The following is a 25,534-nucleotide window of genomic DNA, read 5'->3' on the forward strand; positions in this document are numbered from 1 at the left end:
GGTCACGGTGACTCGGGTTTGTTAAAGCCATCTCCACCTCAATTCCTCCCATTCCTCCCACACCCCAGCCTGGCAGCCACTCACGGTAGGCAAAGTTGGCCCCCTGGGTACCGGTCACTGTGACTGTGATGGAGGCCTCCTGGCCGTTGTTGGCTCGGCAGACGTACTCTCCTGCGTCCACAGGGGAGGCATGGAAGATGTACAGGCGGGAGCCGCGGACCTGGGCAGCGGGGACAGGTGGGTGAGGGGGGCTTCCAGAGCCCAACAGAAGTCCCACTGTTGCCCACAGCTCTGTCCCATGTGCCAGGTGTGGAGTACCTGGTGCCGGGCAGGAAGGCTTCCTCCACGCTTGTACCACGTGACCTGCGCATGGGCCTGCCCTGCCACCACACAGCTGAGATCCACAGTCTGCCCTTCTGCTACTGTGGAGGAGGAAGACTCGATCCTGACAGGGGGGACTGGTCCTGGGGCTGTGGGGACAGGGGGAGAAGGTAGTGAAGGTTCCCACGAGAGAACACACACTGCCCATCTGTAGCCAGCTCAGCCGTGCGGCCTGGGGGCCTGAGCCCAAAGCCCTCGCTTGTCTGTTACAGACAGAGGCTGGGACAGGGGCTGAACATAGTGATGGGGAGCAAGGGAGGGGACGAGAGGAGCTGGTGAGGCCACGAGAGGACGAGGCAGGGGCAGAGACAAGAACACCATGGCCAAAGACAGGTGGTAGGCCTGGGCAGAGCCCTGTAGCCAGTGCTGTGGTAGCCGCCCACCCCAAGCAAGCAGTGGCAGTCACTTAGGCCCTTGGTGTCCTCCAGCTCTCCCTGTCACCTGGACCACTCACCAGGGAGCGAGCCTGCGGGCTCGATGGTGACCAGGACAGAGGTCTCCATGTTTTCTGAGCCAAGGGTCACATGGCACACGTACTCGCCCGAGTCAGCAGGGGACACCTGGTGCAGTCGCAGCAGGGAGCCATGGGTCTATTTGCAAAGAAGTGGGGGGGTGGTTGGAGGGTTCTGGAGCAGTCCCTTGTACTGAACCCCTCAGGCAGGCTGGCCCCGGGGGCTGCTGTACCTGGTGCCGGGCAGGGAGGCTGCCTCCACGTTTGCGCCACGTGACCTGGGCTTGCTCAGGTACCTTGCAGTTCAGATCCAGGGTCTGCCCCTCAGCCACATGGGAGGACGAGGACTCGATGTGGATGGGCTGGGTACTGCCAGTGGCTGGGCATAGAGGGGCAGGTCAAAGGCTTAGACCTTGGCTTCACCTGCAGCCCTGGACAGGGGGCTGTGGGCAGTGGCCAGGCCACAGCTGGGGAGGCCTGGTATGAGACCTTTGTGGCTGGAACATACTCTTCTGCCTCGGCATGGACTTGGGCTCCACGCCCATCTGCCTACCATGCCCTCAGAGTGATGAGATATGTGGGGTCTGAGCCCCTCACTGCCAGGCTGGGCCCCACCCTACCTCCTCTCAGGGCCCCAGACTGTGTTTTAGTCCGCAAACGGCATGGTCTCCCCTTCACAGATAAGGGAACTGAGGCTGACGAAGCCCGGCGTCAGGATGTGAACCGGGCCAGCACAACTCCCTCCTCAGTGTCACCCTGCAGTGCTGTTTACTGACAAATTTTAAAACAGTGCCAGGCAAGCAGGACCACTATCCAGCCCAGCCTCCACTCCCAGAGCCCACGGGACAGGACCACAGCCTGCCCTGAGGCCACTGAAGAGACCAAGGATGGCCCACCCCACAGTGGGGAGATCCTAGGACTCAGTCCCTTCCTGGCTGCACCCGGTTCCTCACCTATGGTATGGCTGGGGCCTGAGGGGGTGCTGAGGACAGAGATGACAATGGAAGCCTCCTTGGGCCCCAATTCGCTCTCCACGCGGCACACGTAGTCTCCAGAGTCAGCTGGGGAGACCTGGGGGAGCCGCAGCCGGGAGCCGTGGACCTAGGTGGTGGGTGGGGGTAGGAGAAGACAGGAACAAGCCTGGACTCTGCTGTCCTTAGACCTGGATACCACTGACAGTGCTGGAGGTGGGGGAGGCAGTCCTGGCCCTTTGCTTGGGTGTATGGGGCTGCGGGCACCCCCACCCCCTTACCCCATAGTTTGGGGGTATCTTACCTGGGCGTGGGGCGGCAGGCTGCCCCCTCGCTTGTACCATGTGATCTGGGTGTGGGCCACCCCGGTCACTGCACAGTTCAGGTCCAGTGCCTGCCCTTCGGTCACAGATGGTGAGGAAGACACGATCCTCAATGGCGAGATGCTGGCACCGGAGGCTGTGACCACAGGGAGGTGAGTGGGCTCCCAGGGAGCCAGGGCTCACCCTCTCCTCGCCCATGGCCCTGAAGTCCCCTGTACCTGGCAAGACGACCACCTGGATGCGAGCCTGGGCGGTGCCTGTGGGGCCGGTGGCCACGCAGAGATAGAAGCCAGCGTCAGCGAGGGTCACGGCTGGGATGAGCAGTGTGGCGATGTCCGTGTGTTCAGAGCGGGCCTGATACACGGAGAGGGTTAGCAACATGGCACAGAGCCCGGCCATGGTGGGCCGGGCTAAGGGCGCCGATGTGAAAGGGGCAGGGACAGCACTGAGATCAAGTCCCCGTTAGGGCCCTGAGAACTACGGAGCCAGTGAAGAGGTAGGCAGGGCAAGCTGCTGGGTGCCAGAGCGGAGAGGGGCAGGTGGAGAGGGCAGGGAGGCAGGGGCTGGGCTGGACTGAGCCGGCGGACAGCGGGGCTCTATCTTCTTACCTGTGGAGGCAGGCTGCCTCCTTCCTTTCTCCAGGTGATGCTGGCACTGGGCACACCTGCTGCCCTGCAGTACAGCCTGACCGTGCGGCCCTCAACCACCTGCGTTCTCTCTGGGCTCACCTGGACCCTGGGCCCGCTGCCACCTGTGACAGAACCCTGTGAGAGTGGCCCTCAGGGGTGCCCGCAGGCCCCAGCCCCTGCCTCAGCCTGGTCCTCTCACCTTGCACCTGAAGCAGGGCTCTGGCCACGTGCTGCCCAGCACTGCTGTGGGCTCGGCACAGGTACTGGCTCTGATCTGAGGGCTCCACGGCAGGCAGGCGCAGGATGCCACCGTGGATCTGAGCCTTCTGAGGGAGCCGGCCACCAGGGCCTCCTGGCATGGACACATGCAGTGAGCAGCCGCTGGGGTGGGGCTGGCCTGGCTCTGGACCTCCCTTCCCCAGCGGCAGCCCTCCCCCACCCCCACCTTGCCCTGCCCTTGCCTCACCTGACCACTCCAGGGTGGGCGGAGGGTTCCCTGTGGCACTGCAGCGGAACTCAGCCAGCTGTCCAGGCTGCACCGTGAGCTGTGGCGGGTTGATGGAGACCACAGGGGCAGACAGGGTGCCGGAGGCTGAGGGAGGGAGAGAGGAGAAAGGAAGAAGTGTCACCTGATCCACAGCTACAGTCTGTTGGCCACTCTGCTTCTGCTCTAGCCCCAGTGGCCACCTGTCCACACCACAGCCACAGAGAGCTTTACAAACAGCAGTGACCTCGCTGCTTCCCTACTGCAGACTTGCCTGTGCTCCCCATTGCTGAAGAACATCCAATCTCCCTACTCTTACCTATCACAGGTAGATAACCCTGCTCTACCTTCCAGTCTCCATATACCTTTCACCTTGTAGTTCCAGCCATGTTGGCTTTGCTCTCCCTTAAGGACATCAGCATGCTCCTGGGCTGAGATCCCCCAGAGGTTCTATGATAAACTCAATCCCTTCTTTTCCTTCAGGGTCTCAGCTTAGATGTCACTATCAGCAAGTCCTCAGGCTCCCACCAGTTTATCCAAGGACCTGCTCTCATGTCCCTCTCTTTTTAATTCTTCTTTGAGATAGCTCTTACTTGGGGAGCTCAGACTGGCCTTGAACTTGGGATCTTTCTGTTTCCACCTTCAGACTGCTGAGATTCACGGTGCTGTCTCTTCCCTCTAGTTACCACCACCCTATCATGCATCAGTGAGCCTAAGTATTTTAATTTTCCCTTGCTCCTGTCTCCTCAGCTAGGCTACACCCTGGAGGAGGGCTGAGATAGTAATGTTTGTCTTGTCCCTTGCTTCCTCAGTGCCTAGAACAGGACCTGGCACACTGTATGGGCCCAGAAATGCCCCACTGCTCCGGAGATGGAGATGGTGGGTGCGGGAGGGTCAGGTAGCGACGAGACATGCCTTGCACATGCAGAGTAGCTGTGCCCAGGTCCATGGCGAACATGTTGGAGCCGGTGCACGTGTAGGTACCCACGTCACTGGGCTGCACGTTGCGAATGGTGAGGATGCCGTTGAAGTCCATGGCGCGAGAGGGCAGCTTCTCGTTGTGCAGGCGTGTCCACACCAGGGTGTAGGCTGGAGACTGCAGGATGAGGGGGCGGGCTGAGGAGCGTGCGTGGGCTCTGAGGCCCCAGGATTCGGACTTCCCGTCCCTGCTGTGCCCACCCACCTTGCTCTTGGCCGTGCAGACGAAGGTGACGTCGGCTCCGGGGCGCACACTCTGGCTTCGTGGCTCCTCCACAGTCACCGTGATAGGCTTGCTGGGGGCCTCTGTTGAACAGGAAGCCCCTGGTGAGCAGAGGCTGGCCCGGTCTCTGCCCTGTGACTGTGTTCTTTGTCACCTCTGCCTACCCACCTCAGCTCCAACCTGCGCTGTTGAGAGCTGAGGGTTTTCTCCCTCTGGGCCATACCCCCCTCTGCTTTCCCTTGCTATGGAATCCCTCTTCTCCCTGTACCTGCGTGTTCCAGAATTTTCCATTTTTGAAAGTGACCCTTAATCTCATCTTGCTTACTGCTTCACTGATTACCCTTCAAGTCAATATTCTTAATATTCTTTTTTTTTTTTTTTTGGTCATGGGGCTTGAATACAGGGCCTAGGCACTGTTCCTGAGCTCTTTCACTCAAGGCTAGAGTTCTACCACTTGAGCTACAGCACCACTTCTGGTTTTCTGGTGGTTAATTGGAGATAGTCTCATGGACTTTCCTGCCTGTGATCCTCAGATCTCAGCCTCCTGAGTAGCTAGGATTACAGGCCGGCGCTACCAGTAGTCTGGCTGATAATATTCCCCCTTCTTTTTATTAGGTATCTTCTTTTCCCAGGCCTGCTTCAGGGTTTCAGGACACTCCAGCCATTTGTGCTTTTGTTTTTCAAATAGGAACTCATGATTTTGCACAGGTCAGCCTTGGGCTTCAATTATCCTACCTCTGCTCACAAATCTTGTCTTAGATTCAGCTTAGGGAAAGCCCACAGGAAGACAATTTCCAACGGTCACCTTTCTCTTCTCAGTAAGCAACACCCTATTCCTGCAGCTCTAGCACCCAGACCCTGGGCAGCATCCTTGTCTCTTGCCCTCAGTGGCCACAATCAAGTCCTACCCATTCTCCTCTAAAATAGATCTGAATCCAGCAACTCTGTCCAGCTATATGGCTGCTGTCTCCATCCTGCAATCTCCCCCCACTTCTCACAGATGAATGTAGGCACCGCTTAGGGCTGTGCTGCAGCCTAGCTTAGGCAGGGCCGGGGGCGGGAGGGGAGAACACGCTCACCAGAGACCAGCAGCTCTGCCCGGCTGTTGCTGGTGTAGTGGAGGTTCCGGCAGGTGCAGATGTAGACGCCGGCATCAGAGGGCTGCACGCTGGGGAAGTGGAGCTCAGAGCCTGGTGGGTGGGGAGGGCAGCTTGTCAGTACCCACGCCCCTTCTCCCACCCAGCCCCAGATGCAGGGGCAGGAGTGAGCACGGCAGTCACCCAGGGATGGAGAGGCCTGGGGCTGTGGGTACCTTGATGCCGCTGCTGGGCACTGCTGGGCAAAGGCCGCCCATCCTCCCGGGACCAGTAGAAGTAGTGGGGAGGACTCCCGGTGACCTTGCACTGCAGGGAGTGGGGGCCACCTTGGGGTACCACACTCCGAGTGGGATGAACCTGGACCACCAGTGGGGCTTCGTCTGCTGGGGTGGGAGGATCGGCATTCAGGTGGGAGGTCTCATCTCTCCCAACACCCCCACAGCACCCTCACCCCATGTCAGGACCCCACTTACCTTCCAGCAAGCAGCGGCCCCCCTGCACACTGGGGTTACCCACATAACCTGGGGCACACCTGGCAGGAGGAAGAAGGTCAGTACTGTCAAAGTCCCAAGGGACCCCGTGCCAAATGCAGGATGGAAGCTGAGGGCTTTGGAAGAACTCTGGTCCCCAACTCAGGCCCTCAGGGGGCAGAGAGACTGTAAGGGGAGTATAACCTAACTGGGTAAGGAGGGAGGTCAGGCCTGTATTCTCCAGAGTGATATTCATTCAACCAATGTTTATTAGGCAACTACTATGCACCAGGCATCATACCATGTGCTGGAAAAACCAGGGCAAGCATGGCCAAGTCTGTGGCCTCGTGGAACACATTAGCTGCGAAGCCAATATGGAGACACTGTGGGCTGGGAGGACCTAGAGCCCTGAGATCAGGAGCTTCCCAGAGGAAGGGACTTTTGAGCTGCTGTAGTCGCTCAAAGCAGGCTGCATTCTCCTTCAGAGAAATTGCGTGGCTTAAGTAGATATGTATATGATTATTTCCTCCCCGACTTGTTTCTAATTACAGGTTCCACCAGGCTGAGGCAGATCTTTTTTGTTTATGCTTTATCTCCAGTACCTCAGCACACTGTTTGACACACTAAAAATGTGTTGAGTGGGGTGAGGTGGCTTGTGCCTGTAGTTCTAACACTTGGGAGGCTCAAGGTTCAAGAACAGCATGAGCTACATACAAGACTGTCTCAAAACAAAACAAAACTGGGTACGGTGGAGTGTACCTACAACCCTAGTGACTTGGGAAACTGAGATTGGGAGGACTGTGGTTCTAGACCCACCTGAACAAAAAGTCTAGTTTGTAAGACCCAATCTCAACAGAAAAAGCTGGGGACGAGGGTGTAGGCCTGTCACCTGCATATGCAAGAAGGATCGCCATCCGGGCCAGCCCAGGCAAAATGTGAGACCTCAGTCTCAAAAATAACCAGAGCAAAAAATAGCTGGTTGGAGTGGCATAAGTAGTTGAGCACCTGCCTGGAGGGCATGAAGCCCAGTATCAGCCTGGCACCTGTAGTTCGTGCCTGAAATCCTAGCTACCCAGGAGGCTAAGATCTAAGCATTACAGTTCAAAGCCAAAGCAGGAGAGTCCATTTAACCAGCAAAAAGCCAGAAATGGAAATGTGGCTCAATTCATAGAGCTTCAGCCTTGAGCAAAAAAGCCAAGCAAGATCACAAGGCCCTGAGTTCAAGCCCCAGTACCAGCATACACCATCCCTTCCCTCAACCCAGTACCATAAAAAAAAACCACAACTAAATGAAACTAAAACAAAACAAGTATTAAATGAATCAATGGAGCAGGAATTAGCTAGGAAGAAGAGGGCTTGGGGCAAACAGCACTCTGTGCAATTAAGCCAGGCACTAGCAGTTGTATAGGCATCAGCCTGTAATCCTAGCTACCTAGGATGCTAAGATCTGAGGGTCTTGGTCCAAAGGCAGCCCAGACCATGAGTCTCTTATCTTAAAGCAAAAAGCTGAAAGTGGAGCTGTGGCTCAAGTGGTAGAGCATCAGTCTTGGGACAGTGCCCAGGCTATTCCCAGTAATAGATGCACATGCAAGGTTTGAACACCAAGAATTCAGAAAGTTTAGTCCAGCTAAGCAGGAGCACTGTGTGAGGAGTGAGATGATATGGGATGTAGCATGCATAGCAAGTCCTCAGGAGCTTGGGCTGGCATGTCCTCAGGGCACTGTGAGTCTGGGAAGGGCCTGGGACCTCAAGTGACATGAACCTAGCCACCACCTAGGGCTGTCACCTACCAGTCAACCCTTCCTCCCCACTCTTGCGTGCACACTTACTGCTCACAGTACTGGCCGGTGTAGCCAGGTTCACAGGCTGTGCAGCGGTACCCACCGGCTCCCAAGCTCTCACAGGTGCGGGAAAACCTGGGGAAGGGGAAGGGGAGGTCAGGCCATGGAAGTCCCTCCCCTAGGCAGTGGCCTCCACCCCCCCAGCCGGAGTTCATGAGCGGGCCTTGAGCAAGGGCACTCACATGTTCTCTGGGTTGGTGAGCGGGCAGGCGCAGGGCTGGCAGTCCTCAGGTGTCCCGGCAGTGGCATCTCCATAGTAACCAGGTGCACAGAGCTCACAGAACTCGCCCGCAGTGCTGTGCTGGCATTGCTACAGGGCACAAGGGTCAGAAATTAGCTGCCACAGGCAAGATTCTGCCCAAAGCCTTTCATCTTGGAAATCCTTGGATCTAAAAGTTCCATGATTTTTTTTTTTTTCTGAACGTGTACTGAGGCTTAAACTCAGGGTCTGGGCACTGTCCCTGAGCTTTTGGTGCTCAAGACTAGTGTTCTACTATTTGAGCCACAGCTCCACTTTTGGTTTTCTGGTAGTTCATTTGAGATAAGTCTCATGGACTTTCCTGCCTAGGCTGGCTTTGAACTGTGATCCTCAGATCTCAGCCTCCTGAGTAGCTAGGATGATAGGTGTGAGCCACTGGCACCTGGCTGAATTTATCATAAAGAAATAGTCACAGATAATCACAGAGAATGAATTGTAAAAGTCTATGGCTCTGTCAACCACTTGGAGGGCCACACATGCCACTTCAAGTCCTGGTATAAGCCAATGTGTACTGATGTGGAAAGAAGTTCGTGAATGAATGAATGAGTAAAGGTGATTGCTGAACATGCTGATTTCCTGTTTGTATGTAAAGTAAAATAAGCTGGGCACCGGTGGCTCACATCTGTCATCCTAGCTACTCAGGAGGCTGAGATCTGAGGACTGTGGTTCAAAGCCAGTTTAGGCAGGAGAGTCTATGAAACTCTTACCTCTAACCACCAAAAAGCCAGAAGTGGAGCTGTGGCTCAGGTGGTAGAGTTCTAGCCTTGAGCAAAAGAAGTTCAAGGATAGCACCTTGGCCCTGAGTTCAAGCCCCAGGACCTGCAAAAAAAAAGATATAACTATTTATACAAGGCTTTTCTAAAGCATACAATATGTATAATATACTATTGCCAAACCAAATTTTCCCAGAAGAGCAGACCTCTTCATTCTAAGGTTGAGACTTACTCCCACAGGTGGCAGGTGGCAGCATGTTAGAGAGCTGTGACTTTCCTTTCCATTTATCTTTGCAGTCTGAGCTGGGGGCACAGCTCAGTAAGAGAGAGATTGCTTTCATACATGTGAGGCCCTTATCCCCAGAACAACAACAAAAAGCACAATAAACCTCAGTAGTCCATCTCCTGTGCAGACAGCATGTGTCACTAATGAGAAATGGCAAGAACTAAAGCTTTCCTTAGCAAGAAGGATGTTACTTCCAATGCTTTGGCCTCCTTGCCATGCCCGCAGTCCTTCAGTGACTTGACCTGCTGACCCAAGTGCTGTGACCTTGCTCCAGACTTTAGTCTACCTTACCAAGTCCCCACCCCTCCATCCCTGGGACCCTGCTTGCATCTCACCGAACAGGCCCCAGTCTCTGGGTGGCACAAGTCCGAGTGGCCGTTGCATTCGCACAGCTCACAGTGGCCAAGGTAGAGCCCACTCCCGGTGCGCGTATAGCCGGCAGCACAGTCCTGGGGAGACAGAAGAAGGTTTTATCCCACCCAGAACCAGCACACCTAGCCTCCTCTCTGTCCTTTTCCCTCCACTATCTGGAAGTCCACATTGTTTCCTGGAGGGACAGCTTTTTGTCCCACCCACTGCCCTCCTTCCACATCTGGCTCCCCAGCTCCATCTCTCTCTCCCCTCCCTGTCCACCTCACCAACACTAAGCAGACAAGTTTTCCTGGCCAGCTCTGATTGGGGCACTCCCTTAGCAGCCTGGTCTTCCCAGCTCCAAGCCTTCTGAAGTGGGGCCCTAGCTGGCTTTCCAAAGGTGACCCTGTTGTCTGAGTGCTCCTCCTGATTGGGTCTTCCCTCCCTGCCACTCCCATGAGCATGTCCCGGAGTGGCTTGGGCTTGAGTCCCCTGTGTTTGTGTGTGGGTCTCCCTGCCTGTGGCCAGCTCAAAGATGCAGGCTGGACCCAAGCATCTGGGGGAGGGCGGGACGCCTCCAATGGTTAGGACACACTGGGGTGCAGTTCCAATGTGTTTCTGCCTCATGTTGGCTATGTGTGCTGGGTTACACTACTCATTGCCCAGCACCTCTTCTACTGGAAGGAGGGGATAACTCCAGGCTACTCAGGGCCATTGGGGGAGTCACTGTCATGGCGTGGAGCTGGCATGGGGTACAGGGTTCTGGCAGCAATCACAGGTAGTGACAATGCCTACCAGTTCGGTCGCTGACATCACCATGTTTGAATGGAGGTGACCAGCTAGCCACACACTCACCTGGCAGGACAAGCCGATGTATCCTGGGGGACAACGACACTCTTCTACCTCAAGAGCCCGAGGCCCGTGGGAGGGCCCTGGCCTGGCGACCTCCAGGCTGACGGCGCTGATGGTGGCAGTCCTCGGCACCGAAGAGAAGGTGGCCCGGACCAGCAGCTCATCCAGGTCAGCCAGCGCCATGAGCAAGTGCTCCCGGGTGGCTGGCTGCCCATCTGGCCGGTGCCAGAATTCCTGGGTGGGGGGATGACACGCATGGGTGGGGGCCACTGTGCTCGGCAGGCCGCCCCCGAGGCTTCCCCACCCCTCTGTTTTCCAGCATTGACTGAGGCTGTGGGAGGAGGATGGGAAGGGAGGCCCCAAATCAGGCTGGAGGGCGGGCAGGGTGAGACCCTGGCAGCCCATGTCCTCACCTCTCGGAAGATGATCTCATAGCTCCTCCTCTCGGGGCCCAGTGGGGCGGGTTGGGAGGCCACCAGCATGATGTTGTTGCCCTGGAGGGACACAGGTGGGGTTCAGAGGGGAACTGAGGGGTTCTTGGGATGGCGAGGGGTCTCCACGAGTCCCACATTCTCCCTATCCCTCTGCCCTTCCAAGCTCCTGTGACTCCCAGTGCCGCAGCTTCCCACTGTTCTCCTCCCTACCACCCACCAGATGGGTCACAGCCTGAATAGTGTCTGGCCAGGTAGTGGGAGGCCCCTGTCAGGCCAGCGGTGTGCTGGACTAGGGGAACAGACACTGTGAAGGCTCAGGGCCTCCTCAGTCTTCCTCCAGACCAGTCACCGTGGTGTCTGAGGGCTCACCGTGATCTGGATGTCAGGGTCGGAGAGGGGGCTGCCCTGCGGCCCTGCAGCATAGGAGAGAGTGTATCGAAGCTTCCCGCCATAAGCCGCCACCTGCAGGGAGACAAGGGTCTGGTCACAGGCTGGCTGGTCCTCTCTGAGACCACATGAGTGAGGGGCCTTGTGGCTCCTGTTTTACTTCCCGCTGCAGGAGGCCAGTGCTGGGCCAGTGGTTGTCCTGGAAACGAGCCATCTGTAGTCCCATCCACCTTCATGCATGTTGGGGTGGGAGGGAACACTCAGGGTTCCCCATCCTCCATTGCCTCATGGTCCAAGCCAACAAGTTCATTTCATATACGGGGATTTCCCCTGAGGTAGGTAAGAGGAATGACAGGCCACCAGAGGGAGGCCGAGATGGCCATCAGAGGCTTTGCTTCCTGGGCAGATGGCTTTTCTCTCCTCTGAATCCATTCTCTCTTTGGGAATGCCACCCTGGCTCTCTTTAAAAATTGACTCTTCTCCTCTACGCAGGCCACGTGACTCTAGGGGCCTGCCTCTCCTCCCCTCCCCTCTTGGGTTAGTCCTGGGAACCTAGCCTTTTTCTTTCTAGTGGGACTGAGAAACGCACTTCTCTAGTCAAGCTGGAGAATTGACGTCAACTGAGATAAAGCCTAAATGAGCCCCTGGATCCAGCCACGCCTGATATGAGTTGACCTTGACCTCTGGTTGCATGAACCAACACATTCTTTACTGCAGACAATCAAGGGGGGCTTAGGTCTTCCGTGGGCATAACGGCAAGTGTCTTGATGCTTGTTGTAGGGAGCTTTTCTTTGGACAGCAAAGGCCCCCCAGCTCTGGCCCCACTGGACAGTCCTTTCCCCTCAGGCACCAGGGCAGGCCAGTCTGCTCAATACCAGCTGCAGCAGGCCTTAACCCCCAGGTCCACATATTCAGTTGGCAAGCATTTATCAAACACCTGCTGACCACTTGCCATACCCTAGGCTGCCCAGGTAGGCCTGCAGGCTGCTCTCTACAGCCAGCTCAGGGTGTGGTAAGCAAGTGAGGCAGAAACCAAGCAGCAACGGAAATAAGTGGTTTCCTGTTTGTTCTGGGTGCCAGCAGGTTCACAGCCCTGTCTGTCCAGGGCCAGCTTTCTAGGAAGTTACACACATAAGTAAGGGAGGGAGGGCTCTGTGGTCTGAAAGACCTTGGCTCAAGTTCTAACTCTATTGCTGTGTATCCTTGCACAACACCCTCTCTGAGCCCTCCTTCCCTCAGATGGAAGCAGGAGTAAAAACACTTCAAAGAGCATCACAATGCTTATATAACCCAACACACACACACACACACACACATGCACACACACACACTCTGAAAGTGTGGTGCCTAGAATAAACATCAACACGACAACTGTCCACACCTCAGACCCTACCTTTGGCTCTAGTAGACTCTCCTGAGCTTACTTGCCCTATCTTGTCTGTGTTCCTGAATGCTGACTGACTTACACACAGTATGTACATACAGAAGAGGCTGTCTGCATTGTTCAGAAAACACAGTGAAAGCAATATGAACATGAATAGTAACACCAGTGATGATAATTAGAATGTGATCATGAGACTGAGTGTTCTGGAAAGTCAGGGCCTGTGTGTGTGAGAGCACACAGCAAGCACTTAATTCATGCTCCAGAAATGAATGCATACAATAGCCAATGCAGGGAGAGAGGCTGTCTTGCCTCTGATATTTTAGGATTCTCTCCCTCCACCCCTACACCTCCCCCAGCTCCTTGTTACCTTGTTCCCCAGGAAGACTCGGGGCAGCTGCCAATAATAGAGGCTTCCAGGAAGCAGAGAGAAACCCCGGTAGGAGAGTAAGAACTAGGACAGAAGGCAGGTGGTGAGAGCTGGGGCTAGGTGGGGCCCAGGGGGAAGAGGGGTCCTGGCAGGGGGCCCAGACCTGCAGGGAGGCCCAGGGGGTACACCATCCCCACCCCTGCCCAACAGCCCAGGTCCCACATTGCTCTATGGACAACTTCTTCCTCCCTCAGAACTGGGCATCTCAGTTGCACCCTCTAGGTTGGGTCTAGCTCACCAACTCTGTCTCGTGTGTTCCTCTCATGGACTTCAGGATTAATGTGGTACACTGGGAAACATCTAAAAATTTAGCAGTTCTTTTTGTGTGTTTTAAAATCTGATGGATAGTGGGTGCCAGTGGCTCATGCCTGTAATCCTGATTACTCAGGAGGCAGAGATCTAAGGATCATGGTTCAAAGCCTGCCCAGGTAGAAAAATCTATGAGATTCCTATATCCAATTAATCACCAAAAAGATGGAAGTGGAGTTGTGGCTCAAGTGGTAGAGAGCTAGCTTTAAGCACAAAAGCTCAGGACAGTGCCTAGGCTCTGGGTTCAAGCCCCGGGACCAGCACCAAAAAGAAACAAAGAGATGGAGCCAGGCATTGGTGGCTCACACCTTAATTCTAGCTACACAGGAGGCTGAGATCTGAGGATCATGGATTGAAGCCAGCTTGGGCAGAAAAATTCAGGAGACCCTTATCTATGATTAACCAGCACAAAGCCAGAAATGGAAGGGGTAGAGTACCAGCTGTGAATGAAAAATAAGCTATGAATTCAAACCAGCTCCAATATTGGCACACACACACGCATACAAAAGGGACATGGTTCAAGTGGTGGAGTGCATACCTAGCTAACATGAGGCCCTGAGTTCAATTCTAAATACTGCAGGAAAAAAAGAAGCTCATACCTATAATCCTAGCAACTTAAAAGGAAGAAACTAGAAGGATTTCAGTTCATGGCAAGCCCAGGCCAAAAGTTGCTGAGAATCCTTCTCAGTCAAAAAATAAAAATGTGATACAGCGATATGTGTGTGCACCATTCCAGCTATGTGGGAAGCTTAAAGAAGAGTATTGTGGTCTAGGCTGGTGGATGGCAGGGAGGCTATAGGAGAGTAAGACCCTATTTGAAAAATAAGATCCTATTTAAAAATAAGACCGGAGGCATGGCTCAAGTGGTAGAGGGACTGTCTGGCCAGTGCAAAGCCTTGAATTAAAACCCCAGTACTTGAAAAAAGAAAAAAAGTATAATTAGTTAACCAAGCATGGTAGATAAGCTCATAATTCCTGAGACAGAAAAATCTTGAGTTTAAAGCCAGCCTGGGCTACATAGTGACCTTGTCTGAAAAAAAGAGAAAGAAAAGCTCATACCTGTAATTCCAACTACTTGGGAGGTGGAGATATGAAGGATTCCCTCTCAGGGGGCAAAAAAAAAAGTTAAAAAAACTCCACCTCAACTAATAAGCTGGTGTGGTGGCACATGCCTGTTACCACAGCTACAGGCGAGGTGCAGACAGGAAGACTGTAGCCACAGACTAGCTCCAGGCAAAACTGAGACCCTAACCTGAGAAATAACTTAATGGCAAGAGTAAGTGCCTAGCAATCACAAGTCCTAAGTTCAAACCTCCATTAAAAAAAAAAAAAAGAAAGAAAGGTGTAACTATAACCAAGTTGAAGTCAATAGCAGTCCTGGCAGTGCCCAGAAATCACAATGGAAGTGCAGAAAGCATGGTGGATGGTGTCCTTTGAAAGGGACACTTGGCCACATACCTGAGAACTTACTGGGGAAGACACAAAATGGGAGGAGGAGGAGGAAGAAGAGGAGGAGAGGGAGGAGGAGGGATCTGCACGCAGAGCAGCTGCGGGCTGGGGGTAGGGAAGAGCCCCCTGGAGAGGGGGCTGAGGTTGGGCAGCAAAGCTGGCAAGAAGCTGCCAGATTTCAGCATCCATCCGCCTCTGGGCCTCATCCATCTGGGGGACCGAGAGAAGAAGGACCAAGGAAAGGAGCAGAGAGAGGGGGGAAGAGAGAGAGAGAGAGAGAGAGAGAGAGAGAGAGAGAAAGAGAGAGAGGCCTATAAGGCTGTGCCCCAGACTACCCCAGGCCCAGCCAATCTTTGCTCTGTGCCACCCATGCAGCCATGCTCTGTATTCTCTACACTCTTGCTTCTAGGAGCCTGAGGGGTGTCCTGGGAATGCAGACGGCTCTGGGAGCCAAGGCCAGCAGTGCTGGAGGCAGCCCAGGACTGTGTGGGAAGGGGGGATAGGGAGGGGGCCTGGCTTCACAAGGCCCATGGCACCACAAGGGCTTAGGGACTGGGCCAGACTGAGCCTGGACCAGCATGGGGGAAATAGCCAGGTCTTGGCCAAGGCTTGATCTTTAGGGCCCCAGAGACAACCTGCCCCAGCCATGCCTTGAGTTACCTGAGATGCCCGCTGTGCCCGGCCCCTGCCCTCTGGGAGCCCCAGGATCCTCCCAGTGGTCACAGCTGCCCGCCATTGCTCCTCTGAGAGGGACGTGCGGTTCTGATGGGGTGGAGGTCACAGCACTCAGCCCTCCCACGGCCCAGAGTCATAGCCAGGGGTCTCTCCCCAAGGACAGTGGCAGAGAGGCCACATGGATGGGGGAGGGAGGCACACATCCCCCCCCCCCCCTTGCTGGAGGACACAGCACATAGGGGGCTGATCACCTGATAGGTAGTACTGGTGAAACCTGGGAGCCAAACAGTCATGCGAATTAGCATCAAGTTAGTTTCTCGGTCACTGTCCTGGCCTCACACGGCTTGCACCACCAGGACCAGACAACCGAGCTGGAGAGGCCCAGAGCTGCACACCCTCGCTGCTCCCCAACTTCGCAGCAGTGCAGGGCCAAGTGCCAACTCCCTGATCAGCAGGTGCTGTCCGAGCCCATGCAGCCCTGCCTTGTCGTGGGTATGAGCCTCTCCCCAAAGGAGCTGAGGGCACCCAGGAACACACCATGCCATTGCACACGGCTCGGCAAGGGCCTACCTGGTGAGTGCGGCGCATCCTCGAGAAATACGCCTCCCTCTGTGGGGTGTGGGAAGCGCCAGGAGGGAGACAGAGAAAGGTCTAAGAGCCACAGCAGGCAGCACCGGCCAGGCGAGGAGGGAGTGAGCAGAAGAGGGGAGGAAAAGACAGCCCTGCAAGAAGGCTGGCCACCTGGGTCTCTCCAAGGAGCAGCCTCAGAGTCCCTCAAGTGCCCTTGGGGTGCATCTGATTCAGCACTGGCCTCCTCAGCCATCAGAGGACTCCTAGGCCAAGCCCCAGATCCCCCAAGTACCACAGGGTGGCCATGTTTGCTCAAGGGACACAGGTGGGCAGGCTGTCCTAGAATCTACCCCTACGGCCCTGTGTCCCAACAACACCATCCCCCATTCCACCCCCTTTCCTCCACCGCTTGTTTCACAGTAGAAAAGACCAGCAGACTTTGCATGTTAAGGACATCCTGAGACCTGAGTGTGAGTCCTGTCATTGCTACCTACCAGCTGTGGGACTCTAGGTAAGTTCCCTAACCTTTCTCCTAAGTTTCCTTCATTATGAAGTAGATCAGTGGTGGAATCGGACCCGTGACAGACAGGTGGAAGTGCTTGGAATAATGCCAAGCCCACAATGTGAACTCAATAAATGTGACCTTAGTAATAATTACTGCACCCGGCACAGGCATGGGGCCTGCAGGGGAGACAAGTGAGTTTGGAGGAAGCAGATGAATGGAACCAGAGCTGCCTAGTCAAAAGCCTGTGTTTCAAGGAACTGCTGGTTGACAATTGCATGAAGGCTCCCTCGCTGGCTCATATGGTCACAGTCATGCGCTCAGCACATGCCAGGTACCATGTTCAATCCCCCAGGCACCCTGGGGTTGAGGACTACTGGGTCCAAGTGATGGACAGCAGAGCTAACACGCAGATGGAGATCTACAGATCCCAAAGGCCACACATAGCACCATGATGTAACAGTCACATGGCAGCCAGTGAACTTGTGTCAGAGTACCCACCCACCCTGGGGCTTGCCCAGGGCCTGGCTCAGAGCTGGCACCAGGGAAGGGCTGGGTGATCCCTTTGTGCACCCCACCTTGTCTCCTTGGTACAGCTCCGGCAGCTGCCAGTAGAAGGACCCATGGCCGAGGTTGGCAAAGTTGCCAAAAGAGAGCTGGGCCCCATCCGGCAGAGGTTCCACGGTGAAGCCTCCGGTCAGGCGGCTGTTGCGCTGAGGGTTCACCAGGGCAAAGCCCTGGAAGTCCCCAGGGGCAAAGTGGGTGGCAATCTGGCAGCAGAAGGTGAGATATCAGTCTAGGCACTGGGGTGGGCACCTTGATGGGGATGGGGCATGGGTGGGCACCAAGACAGGAAGTGGGGATTGCAGAGCTGTGACTAGGAGGGAAATAATGGATGAGGAGGGAGGACATCCAGCTGAGGATGGTGAGGTGCTAGGCTCAGAAACAGTAGGGACTTGGCGAGGGTCTCAGGGTCACTGGGCTCAGTGTGGAGATGGGCAGTGGTGGGCATTGGCAATGGGTATCCTCATGGGCAACTGGGACCCAGCTGGGCCAGGCTCCAGACAGCTGCAGGGTGTGGCAGGCAGCAGGCCCACCGTGGCCAGGCTCTTACCAGATGCCGTGTGTAGGAGGAGCTGGTGCACTGCTGGGTGACACCCATGCAGAAGCAAGGCAGGCAGCCGTCGGGGTGGCTGGCGCTCAGGTAGAAGTGGTGAGGCCGGCAGTGGCTACAGGTGAGACCTTCCACCTGGGCCTGGGGGTGGGGGGGTACATGGAAATATGTGTGCAGGGGAGGGGGGCAGGATTTGGGAGTCTCCTGCACCCCAGAAGCTGGAGGCCAGCTTTCTCAACCACCTGAGACAATTCCCGACAGCTCAGCCCCTGCTTCACACCCAGCCCCCAGCCCACTGCAGGTACCACCTGGCATCCGTCCAGGCCCTGGCAGTGGGCTGCACCAGACCTTGCAGAGGGCAGAGCTTTGGACTGACCTTGCATTGGCACTGGCCAGTGGCGTCACATTGGCTGCTGATGCTGCCCTCGGGGTTACAGTCACAGCCTGTCACCTCTGGTCTCTGGCCATCTCCTGACACGGAGGAAAGCCACAGCTGGAACCCTCAAACTCACCACCAAGCTCCCTGACTCTCACTGCTCTGTGAGCATGCCACTCAGCATTGAGAGGGTGCTGCTATTCACTGAGAAGTGGGTGTGGCCCCCTCCCATTTCACGTGACCGAGGGCGAGGCAGGAGCTCAGAAAGGTAGAGCCATCTATGACCCTGACATTCAGAAACCATGTTCTACCACAGCCCCTGCACCCTCCCCACCCCTAAACCCTACTCACTCCGACAGGGCTGGCCCTGGCTAGGGTTGCCATAGTAACCGGGGGCACATCTGTAGAGAGAGAAAGCAGAATCTTAGGAGACCACAGTGAGTCCAGGCCTGTAGGGGGTCCTGTGTTGACTCCTATAGTTCTGAATAACACCAGCTTGCCGAGCTCTCTCATTTTAAGACGGGGAGACAGAAGACAGAATGGGAAGGGGCAGGCACAGCCAGCATGTTGGCTTCACTGGCAGGACAGAGGGGTCTTGTAGGAGGAGGCTGGCCTGGCCTAGGCAGTCAGGGGGGCTAGGCTGGGCACTGCGCTACAGGCCAGCAAGTCTGAGGGGTTCAAATGCCAGCTCCTGCTATCAGGAGCCTTCAAGGGCCCATGCAAGAAAGAGCAGGAGCCCCTGGCTCCTCCTAGACAGGCGGGCTGGGTGCCTGGGGAGGAGGGGACTCCAGCCCTTCCTGAGGATCCCACCTCCCTGCCAGCTGTCTCACCTCTCACAGTGGCGCCCGCTGTGGCCCGGTGCGCATGAGTCACAGGTGGGATGGCTGTCTGTGTCCAGGAAGCAAGTATGGGAGGCCCTGAGAGGGTGGGGCGAGAGCCAGTCAGTAAGGCAGGGGCCCCTCCATCTCCTGGCCCCTCTCTCAGAACAGAAGAGGAGAGGGGGAAGATGGGGGCATGTGAGGAGCTCCACTGGCACTGTCTCACAGCTCTCACACCAGGGCTAAGGCAGCAGACTATCCCCACTGCACACCCAGGCCCTGAGGCTGTGTGAGAGAGTATGGTGCATCGTCCACCAGGTGACACAATGAGGCATAGCATGCCAGGTTTAACCACCATCCCTCAACGGGGCAGGAAGGGCAGACACAGGGGCAGGCAGTGGATGTCTCAGGGAAGGACCGGGTCTGAACGCACTGGCCAGCAGACGGGGGTCCGTGGCAGGGGCAGGGCTGGCAGTCATGTGGTGTCCCTCGCTGAGCATCCCCGTAGTATCCCTGCTGGCACTGATCGCATCTCGGCCCTTGGGTGTGGTGCTGGCAGCCCTGGAGGAACAGAATGTGGTTGAGGCTGGGCCTGGAGGCCTCAGGGCTCTGGGGTGGGGAGGAAGGAGAGTGAGACTTACCTGGCAGTCACCGGTCTCGGGTTCACAGACCTCGGAGTGGCCATGGCAGCTGCAGCGCTCACAGGTGCCCAGGTAGAGGCCACTGGGCATGCGTGTGTAGCCTGTGTCACAGTCCTGAGAGCAGGAAGACGGCAGGGGCAATGGGTTGGGGGGTGCTGGGGAGGTGGGGAGGCCAACAGAAGAGAAGCTAGGGAATACCATGGAGGGATCTGGCTGGGTAGGTGGGTGGATGGGTGGGGTGGGGTGGGGGTGTGGCCTGGGACTCACCTGGCAGGATGGGCCACAGTATCCGGGTGGGCAGGTGCACTGCTCCACTTCCAGTGCCAGGTCCTGGCCAGTGTACTCAGGCACAGCCACATCCATGCTAATGTCAGAGACCCTACATATGGCAAGACACGTTACGAATGGCTGCCAGAGTCCTGCATGCCCTGTCCTCTGAGTCCTCCTGCCAGCCCTGGCACCATGCCATGGAGCCTGTCCAGATCTCCAGATGGGGCCTCTGGCCCTCAGCAGCTTCAGGGGCTGTGGCTGAAAGCGCATACCTGCACTTTCTCCGAAGAGAAACAGGTGACACCACCTGTTCCCTGGGGTGGTCCATGACAGAGGTCGGTCCAAAAAGCAGTTAGGGGGCCATTTACTCCCAGAGCTCACCATGGGCTTGGGCTGAGATCAGGCTTGACCTGAGACCAGGTTCTTGCTTGGTACCTCCCTTTCTTGCATCCCTCTCTTAATATTTTTTCCTTGCGTGTGTCTGTGTGTGCACAGACATGTACATGTGCACTTGCCAATACTGGTGCTTGAGCTCAGGGCCAGGGTATGCTCCCTTAGTTTTTAAATCAAGACTTATACTTTACCACTTGAGCCACACCTCCACTTCTGGCCTTTTGGTGATTAATTAAAGATAAGGGTCTTATAGACTTTTCTGCCTGGGCTGGCTTTGAACTTCGATCCTCAAATCTCAGCCTCCTGAATAACTAGGATTTCAGGCATGAGCCACCAGTGCCTGATATCACTCCTGATTTCTTTTTTAGGTGCCTATTCTAAGACCACACAGTCAGTAAATGGCAGAGCTGCGTGCTCTATAGTGCTTAGCCTAGGTCCCCTGCCCAAGCCCCTCTGTCCTGCCCAGGCACCTGCTCTCAGCAGGCTGCTGAGTGTAAGATGCTTGGATCAGAAGGGCATCAATTCCGGCTAGTGCCATCAGCAGATGCTCCCGTGTGGCTGGCTGTCCGTCAGGTCGCTGCCATGCTTGCTGCCAAGGCAAAGACATGTGTGTCCAACCCTCATCATCCTGGGTCTATGCTGATACATAGACAGCAGCAGTGTCTGTCTTCCTCTGTGCCCCAGGAAGGGCAGCTGGGCTGGCTGGTGGCTCACCTCCTGGAAGGGTACGGTGAAAGCACTGGGCTGGCCGGGGATGGGATCCTGTGAGGTGTGGTGCTCCAGAACGATGCCATTACCCTGCAGTACCACCAGCGGCTGGCCATGTAGGGGTGCGGAGCTGGGCCGGGGCCGCTGGGTCACTGTGAAGTGCAGCTCCCCCCCATAGGATGTCACCTGGGATACAAGGTGGACAGGCACTCAGGGGGGTCTGTGGTTGGGTCTCCTCTTCAACACAAGGGTATCTCACTCTCTTCCTAAGACTCCTGCTTCCATGCCTCCCCTGTGCTGTTCCCGCTGCTCAGGACTCCTTTCCCTTTCCTACCCCTGCCCACCTTGTCTCCCCGGAAGCGTGAAGGGAGGCTCCAGAAGTAAGGTTCAGACAGGAGGCTGTGGAAGGAGGAGAAAACCAGCTCCCCGGATGCAGGGGATGAGATGCCTTCGCTGGTGGTGTGGCTGCCGGCAGCATTGGTCAGGCTGAACTGGCCGGGCTCCTCGGAGGCCCCGAGGACCTGGGAGGGGAGAAGTCCAGGATGGACTCAGGCCCAGCCCTTGGTCCATCCAGCCCTGGGCATGGGAACCTCACCAACCCACCACCTGCCTTGAGTGAGTACCTGGGAGCGGCTCCAGGAGGAGCTGGTACACTGGCGACTGACACCCATACAGAAGCACTTGAGGCAGCCATCAGGGTTCTGGGAGCTCAGGTGGAAAGAGCCAGCGGCGCATTCATTGCACAAGCGGCCCACCACGTTGTTCTGCAGGCACAGAGCTGGGAGCTTCAGGACAGCCCACGAAGGGGCTGCCTGGAGCTTCCAATTGGATCTACCCACAGTCTACAGGGGACCCATGGCGCCAAGGTAAGAGCACCACCACTTGAAGAGTAACTCCCAGTTAATGAGCACTTAGGCCACCAATTCTTCCTTTTCTGAATTCTTGACTGCCAGGGCTTCATGGATAAGCTCAGATTTAAAATAGAACTACTTGCCAGGGTGCTAGTAGCTCACGATTATAGTGCTAGCTGCGCTGGAGGCTGAAATCTGAGGATTGTGGTTTAAAGCCAGTTGGGGCAAGAAAGTCTGTGAGACTCATCTCCAATTAACCACCAGAAACCCAGAAATGAAGCTGTAGCTCAAAGTGGTAGAGTGCTAACCTTGAGCAGAAAAGCACATGGATAGCACCCAGGCTCTGAGTTCAAGCCCCACGACCAACAAAATAAACTAAAATAAGGCAACTCGATTAAAATAATGACCTGTACAATCTGAGGAGTGTTTCATGCACTGTGCTGGTTTCTCAGTCATCAGTCAGTCATCATCTCAGTCACTGCCCTAAGTACCTCAGGAGGTAGGAGAAGGTTAACTCCATCCTTCTCAGGAGGAAACTGAGGCTCAGTGATGTAAAATGACTTGTGCAAGGACACTCAGATTGCTCATTTACTATGCGATGTAAGATCGGGAGTGCTAGACTCCAAGATTTGCCCTGTTCTTTTCTCCAATGACTCTTTTGATTCTCTCACTGCTAACACAAGTGATTCTAAGCTTTGCTTTCTCATCCATGAATCAGTGGTGCTCAGACCGACACGGCTGGTCGATGTGAGGCCTGACAAAGCACAGTGAAGGCCAAGGCCTGGTGCAGATGCAATAGCTGCACAAAGCATGGCTGGTACTTGAATCCAGGGCACTTGGCTCCCTAGCCAGCAGTCCTGCCCGTTGCCCACTAGCCATGGTGCTAAGAGAAGGCGGTGCCTCCATCCTCCCTGAGCCCATGGTGGTGCTGGAGCCTCTGATGTTTGGTGGGGATGGTGTGCATACCTTACAGCGGCAGGCATCCCCAGCCGTCCCCGTGCTGCCTCTCTCGTCACATCGCGCAATCTCCTGGTCTGGGGTACAAGGTGGGTGTTATGGAAGACACAGGACAGGGCAGACTCAGGGCGGGGCAGTTCTCCTGAGACTTGGGATGGGAGGGGACTGGAGGGGAGTGAGGAGGTGCTAGGATGGGGCTGAGATACTCACTGCTGGGCCTGCACTTCCCGTCGGGCTGGATGGGATTGCCCTCATACCCAGGCGCACAGCTAGTGGAGAGAGAAAGGGCACGGTCAGCAATCCTTCTGCACCCCACCCCACCCCCCAGGCCAGCCTGCTGCCCCCAGCACATGCCAGCATTCCCTCACCTCTCACACCGACGGCCTGTATAGCCAGGGGCACAAGCGTCACATGTAGCCTGGCCATCTGTATCCAAGAAGCAAGTGTCGGAGAACCTGTGGGTATCAAGTGGGCAGTGTTGGGGGCCAGGTCTTACCTGTACACCCCAGGGAATAACTGCCATTCACACCTAGGAGTGTCATATCTCCCCACCCGCTTGTCCTTGATCTGCAACCTCAGAGTAACCAACTCATTATACAGAAAGGGAAATTGAGGCCCAGAGAGACAAGAAGCAGGGGACAATTTAGTGACCAGGTTGGGACTGGAATCTGGGTCTCCCACGTCCCTGCCCAGCCCCTGCTGTGCTGCCCACGCTGAGCTGGAGCTGACCTGCGAGAGGCATCGATATACGGGCACGGGCAGGGCCGGCAGGCTGTGGCCGTGGCCTTTGTTGCATCCCCAAAGAAGCCGGCCTTGCACTTGTTGCACTGTGGTCCTTCCGTGTTGTGCTGGCAGTTCTAGGAGGGGGGCAGGACAAGGAGTGGCTCAGGTCCCACAGAGCAGAACGGGGCCAGACAGGTTCTGGGTAGCCTTTGAGGACATTTGGCTCAGTCTCTCCCATAACAGTAGAATGTTCCATAGCATGGCAGCCCACTGATGACAGGGAGTTTAGCACTTCACATGGCAGCCTGGCCCACAGATAATTCCATACCCCCACTTCACGCGAACCTGAACCCATCACCCTCTCCCTGTCTGCATCCATGGCCAGTTGTGCCACCTGGTGTGACTCACCAGGCAATGGCCATAGACGGGATCACAGGCACTGGCGTGGCCATTGCAATTGCAACCTGAGCAGGTGCCCAGGTAGGGACCACCAGGCACCCGGGTGAAATGGGTATCACAGCTCTCACAGGACAAGCCGGAATAGCCAATGGGGCACCTGCAGAAACAGGACCAAAAAAGTGGCGACAGGAGCCACATGGCCTTGCTGCTTCCCCCTCTACCCAAGCCAGAGGCCCTGTGGTCCCCGGCCTCCTGGGTCAGGCACCTGCACTCCTCCACGCTATGGGCACGGCCATGGCTGGTGGTGTGGGTGGTGGTGGTGTCCATGGTGATGTCACTCAGCCCCACACTGGCCATCTTGGCGTTGTACACTGTCTGGATGAACACACCCTCCAGGCTCGCCAGCACCTGCAGCATCTCGGCGCGCTGTACCGGCCGGCCGGACTCGTGTACCCAGTGTTCCTGTGGTGGACCGGGAGCATCCCAGGTCAGTGCCTGCCCGGCCCACATCCTCACCAGGCCTCGAAGCCCAGGCACCTCCTACCTCTGAGAGCTGGACGTGGCGCTGGTTCAGAGTCCCGGGTTGGGTGGGCGTATGGCCTCGGGAGAGTAGGCGATATCCAGCACCCACAAGGACCACGTCGGGCTTCTGCACTGGCTCCAGTGGGCCACGTGCCAGCTCATAGCGAACCTTGTAGCGTAGCAAGCCACCATAGGAGTCCACCTGGCCAACACGGGGTGATCAGGGCAGGTAGCAGGGACACCATGATGCCCTCATTCTGCCTACCTAGTACTCCGCCTGGCACCGAGCTGGGCATGAAGGGCTGAAACCCAGACTCTGTCTTTGGGGATCCCAATTCATGGCAAAAAATGTATAATGCTGTACCCAGGAGGCCAGGGCGAGTCACTCAACTGAGACTAGAGTACTAGGTGGTCAGGGAGGGCTCCCTGGAGGAGGGGCGAGCAGCAGGCAGAGGTTGTGCTGCTGCCTCCCAGGTGGGACACCTTTCCCCAGAGCCGTGACCGCCCTCTGCGTCCAGCTTCCGAGCACACAGAGCATAAGGCCTGTGCGGGTCTGGAGGGCGGAGGTTCACCCCCACCCACAGTGGCAGCTGACTTCACCTTGTTGCCCAAAAACTGCTGAGGCAGAGCCCAGAAAGAGTCGTGGACGAGGAACCGGCGGGACAGGTCAACCAGCTGGAATTCCTGCAGGACGGTGTCGATCTGCAGCTGGGTGGAGGAGAGGGGTGGCATGCCAGGCTGGGTGGACGTTGTCACATTCACGCCTGCAGGGGCAGAAGGAGGGGTGGGGCTCGCACCGTGTGCCTGCTGAAACTTCCTCCCTGAGCACTGGGATTCAGAATGGTGGGAGGTTATGAGGGAGATCTTATCCAGAGAAAACCATGGGCTCTCTCTCTCTCTCTCTCTCTCTCTCTCTCTCTCTCTCTCTTTCTATTAAGGAACAACAAAGATTTTTCTCTTCCCAGCCATTATTTTGCTCTTGATGTTTTGGAGTATGCTCCAATACAGCTGTATGGTGATGGCTACAAGAGCTGTTGGGGACCAGAGGGTCAAGGAAAGGTCAGGGAATTTGTGACAGCAGGACTTCTCAGAGCCTTTTGTTTGCTAAGAGCTCCAGGGACTGTCAAGTCATTAAGATTCTAAATACATGAGAGAATAATTTTGAGAGGTAACTGAGTTTTCTATAGGCTCCTTTGTGGTTCCTTGGCCAACTAAGGAATGTAGCTGGGGAGACCCACGGGGTGAAGGGTCCTTACACAAAGAGCAGACGGGGTGAAGGGTTCTTGCACAAAGAGCAGAGCCCTGGTTGCTATGCT

At 56.1% G+C, this 25,534-nt stretch overlaps 1 protein-coding gene across 4 annotated transcripts in view; it reads right to left on the reverse strand.

The window, feature by feature from the left end:
* The window catches only part of Hspg2 (heparan sulfate proteoglycan 2), a 100,031-nt gene that overhangs the window by 25,763 nt on the left and 48,734 nt on the right, over positions 1-25,534 (reverse strand). For 2 of the 4 annotated variants that reach the window (XM_048350449.1, XM_048350448.1), the window contains 41 exons: positions 24,819-24,982; positions 24,241-24,420; positions 23,962-24,158; positions 23,706-23,853; positions 23,304-23,431; positions 22,943-23,029; positions 22,785-22,843; positions 22,584-22,651; positions 21,390-21,530; positions 21,111-21,287; positions 20,773-20,952; positions 20,529-20,647; positions 19,663-19,774; positions 19,396-19,509; positions 19,188-19,315; positions 18,767-18,853; positions 18,288-18,337; positions 17,937-18,031; positions 17,561-17,701; positions 17,025-17,216; positions 11,113-11,205; positions 10,723-10,803; positions 10,313-10,543; positions 9,442-9,555; positions 8,031-8,158; positions 7,837-7,923; positions 6,011-6,069; positions 5,753-5,920; positions 5,520-5,630; positions 4,423-4,523; positions 4,155-4,335; positions 3,222-3,347; positions 2,955-3,107; positions 2,735-2,877; positions 2,345-2,480; positions 2,108-2,262; positions 1,786-1,933; positions 1,066-1,211; positions 836-971; positions 319-470; positions 85-220 (listed from right to left, as the gene is read on the reverse strand). In XM_048350449.1, coding sequence (XP_048206406.1) covers positions 85-220; positions 319-470; positions 836-971; positions 1,066-1,211; positions 1,786-1,933; positions 2,108-2,262; positions 2,345-2,480; positions 2,735-2,877; positions 2,955-3,107; positions 3,222-3,347; positions 4,155-4,335; positions 4,423-4,523; positions 5,520-5,630; positions 5,753-5,920; positions 6,011-6,069; positions 7,837-7,923; positions 8,031-8,158; positions 9,442-9,555; positions 10,313-10,543; positions 10,723-10,803; positions 11,113-11,205; positions 17,025-17,216; positions 17,561-17,701; positions 17,937-18,031; positions 18,288-18,337; positions 18,767-18,853; positions 19,188-19,315; positions 19,396-19,509; positions 19,663-19,774; positions 20,529-20,647; positions 20,773-20,952; positions 21,111-21,287; positions 21,390-21,530; positions 22,584-22,651; positions 22,785-22,843; positions 22,943-23,029; positions 23,304-23,431; positions 23,706-23,853; positions 23,962-24,158; positions 24,241-24,420; positions 24,819-24,982 — 5,352 coding nt within the window. The remainder of the gene's footprint in view (positions 1-84; positions 221-318; positions 471-835; positions 972-1,065; positions 1,212-1,785; positions 1,934-2,107; positions 2,263-2,344; positions 2,481-2,734; positions 2,878-2,954; positions 3,108-3,221; positions 3,348-4,154; positions 4,336-4,422; positions 4,524-5,519; positions 5,631-5,752; positions 5,921-6,010; positions 6,070-7,836; positions 7,924-8,030; positions 8,159-9,441; positions 9,556-10,312; positions 10,544-10,722; positions 10,804-11,112; positions 11,206-17,024; positions 17,217-17,560; positions 17,702-17,936; positions 18,032-18,287; positions 18,338-18,766; positions 18,854-19,187; positions 19,316-19,395; positions 19,510-19,662; positions 19,775-20,528; positions 20,648-20,772; positions 20,953-21,110; positions 21,288-21,389; positions 21,531-22,583; positions 22,652-22,784; positions 22,844-22,942; positions 23,030-23,303; positions 23,432-23,705; positions 23,854-23,961; positions 24,159-24,240; positions 24,421-24,818; positions 24,983-25,534) is intronic. The other 2 variants (XM_048350450.1, XM_048350451.1) reach the window with 2 other exon arrangements.

The sequence above is a fragment of the Perognathus longimembris genome, chromosome 7, assembly GCF_023159225.1.
Source record: "Perognathus longimembris pacificus isolate PPM17 chromosome 7, ASM2315922v1, whole genome shotgun sequence".
Taxonomy (NCBI): Eukaryota; Metazoa; Chordata; class Mammalia; order Rodentia; family Heteromyidae; genus Perognathus; species Perognathus longimembris.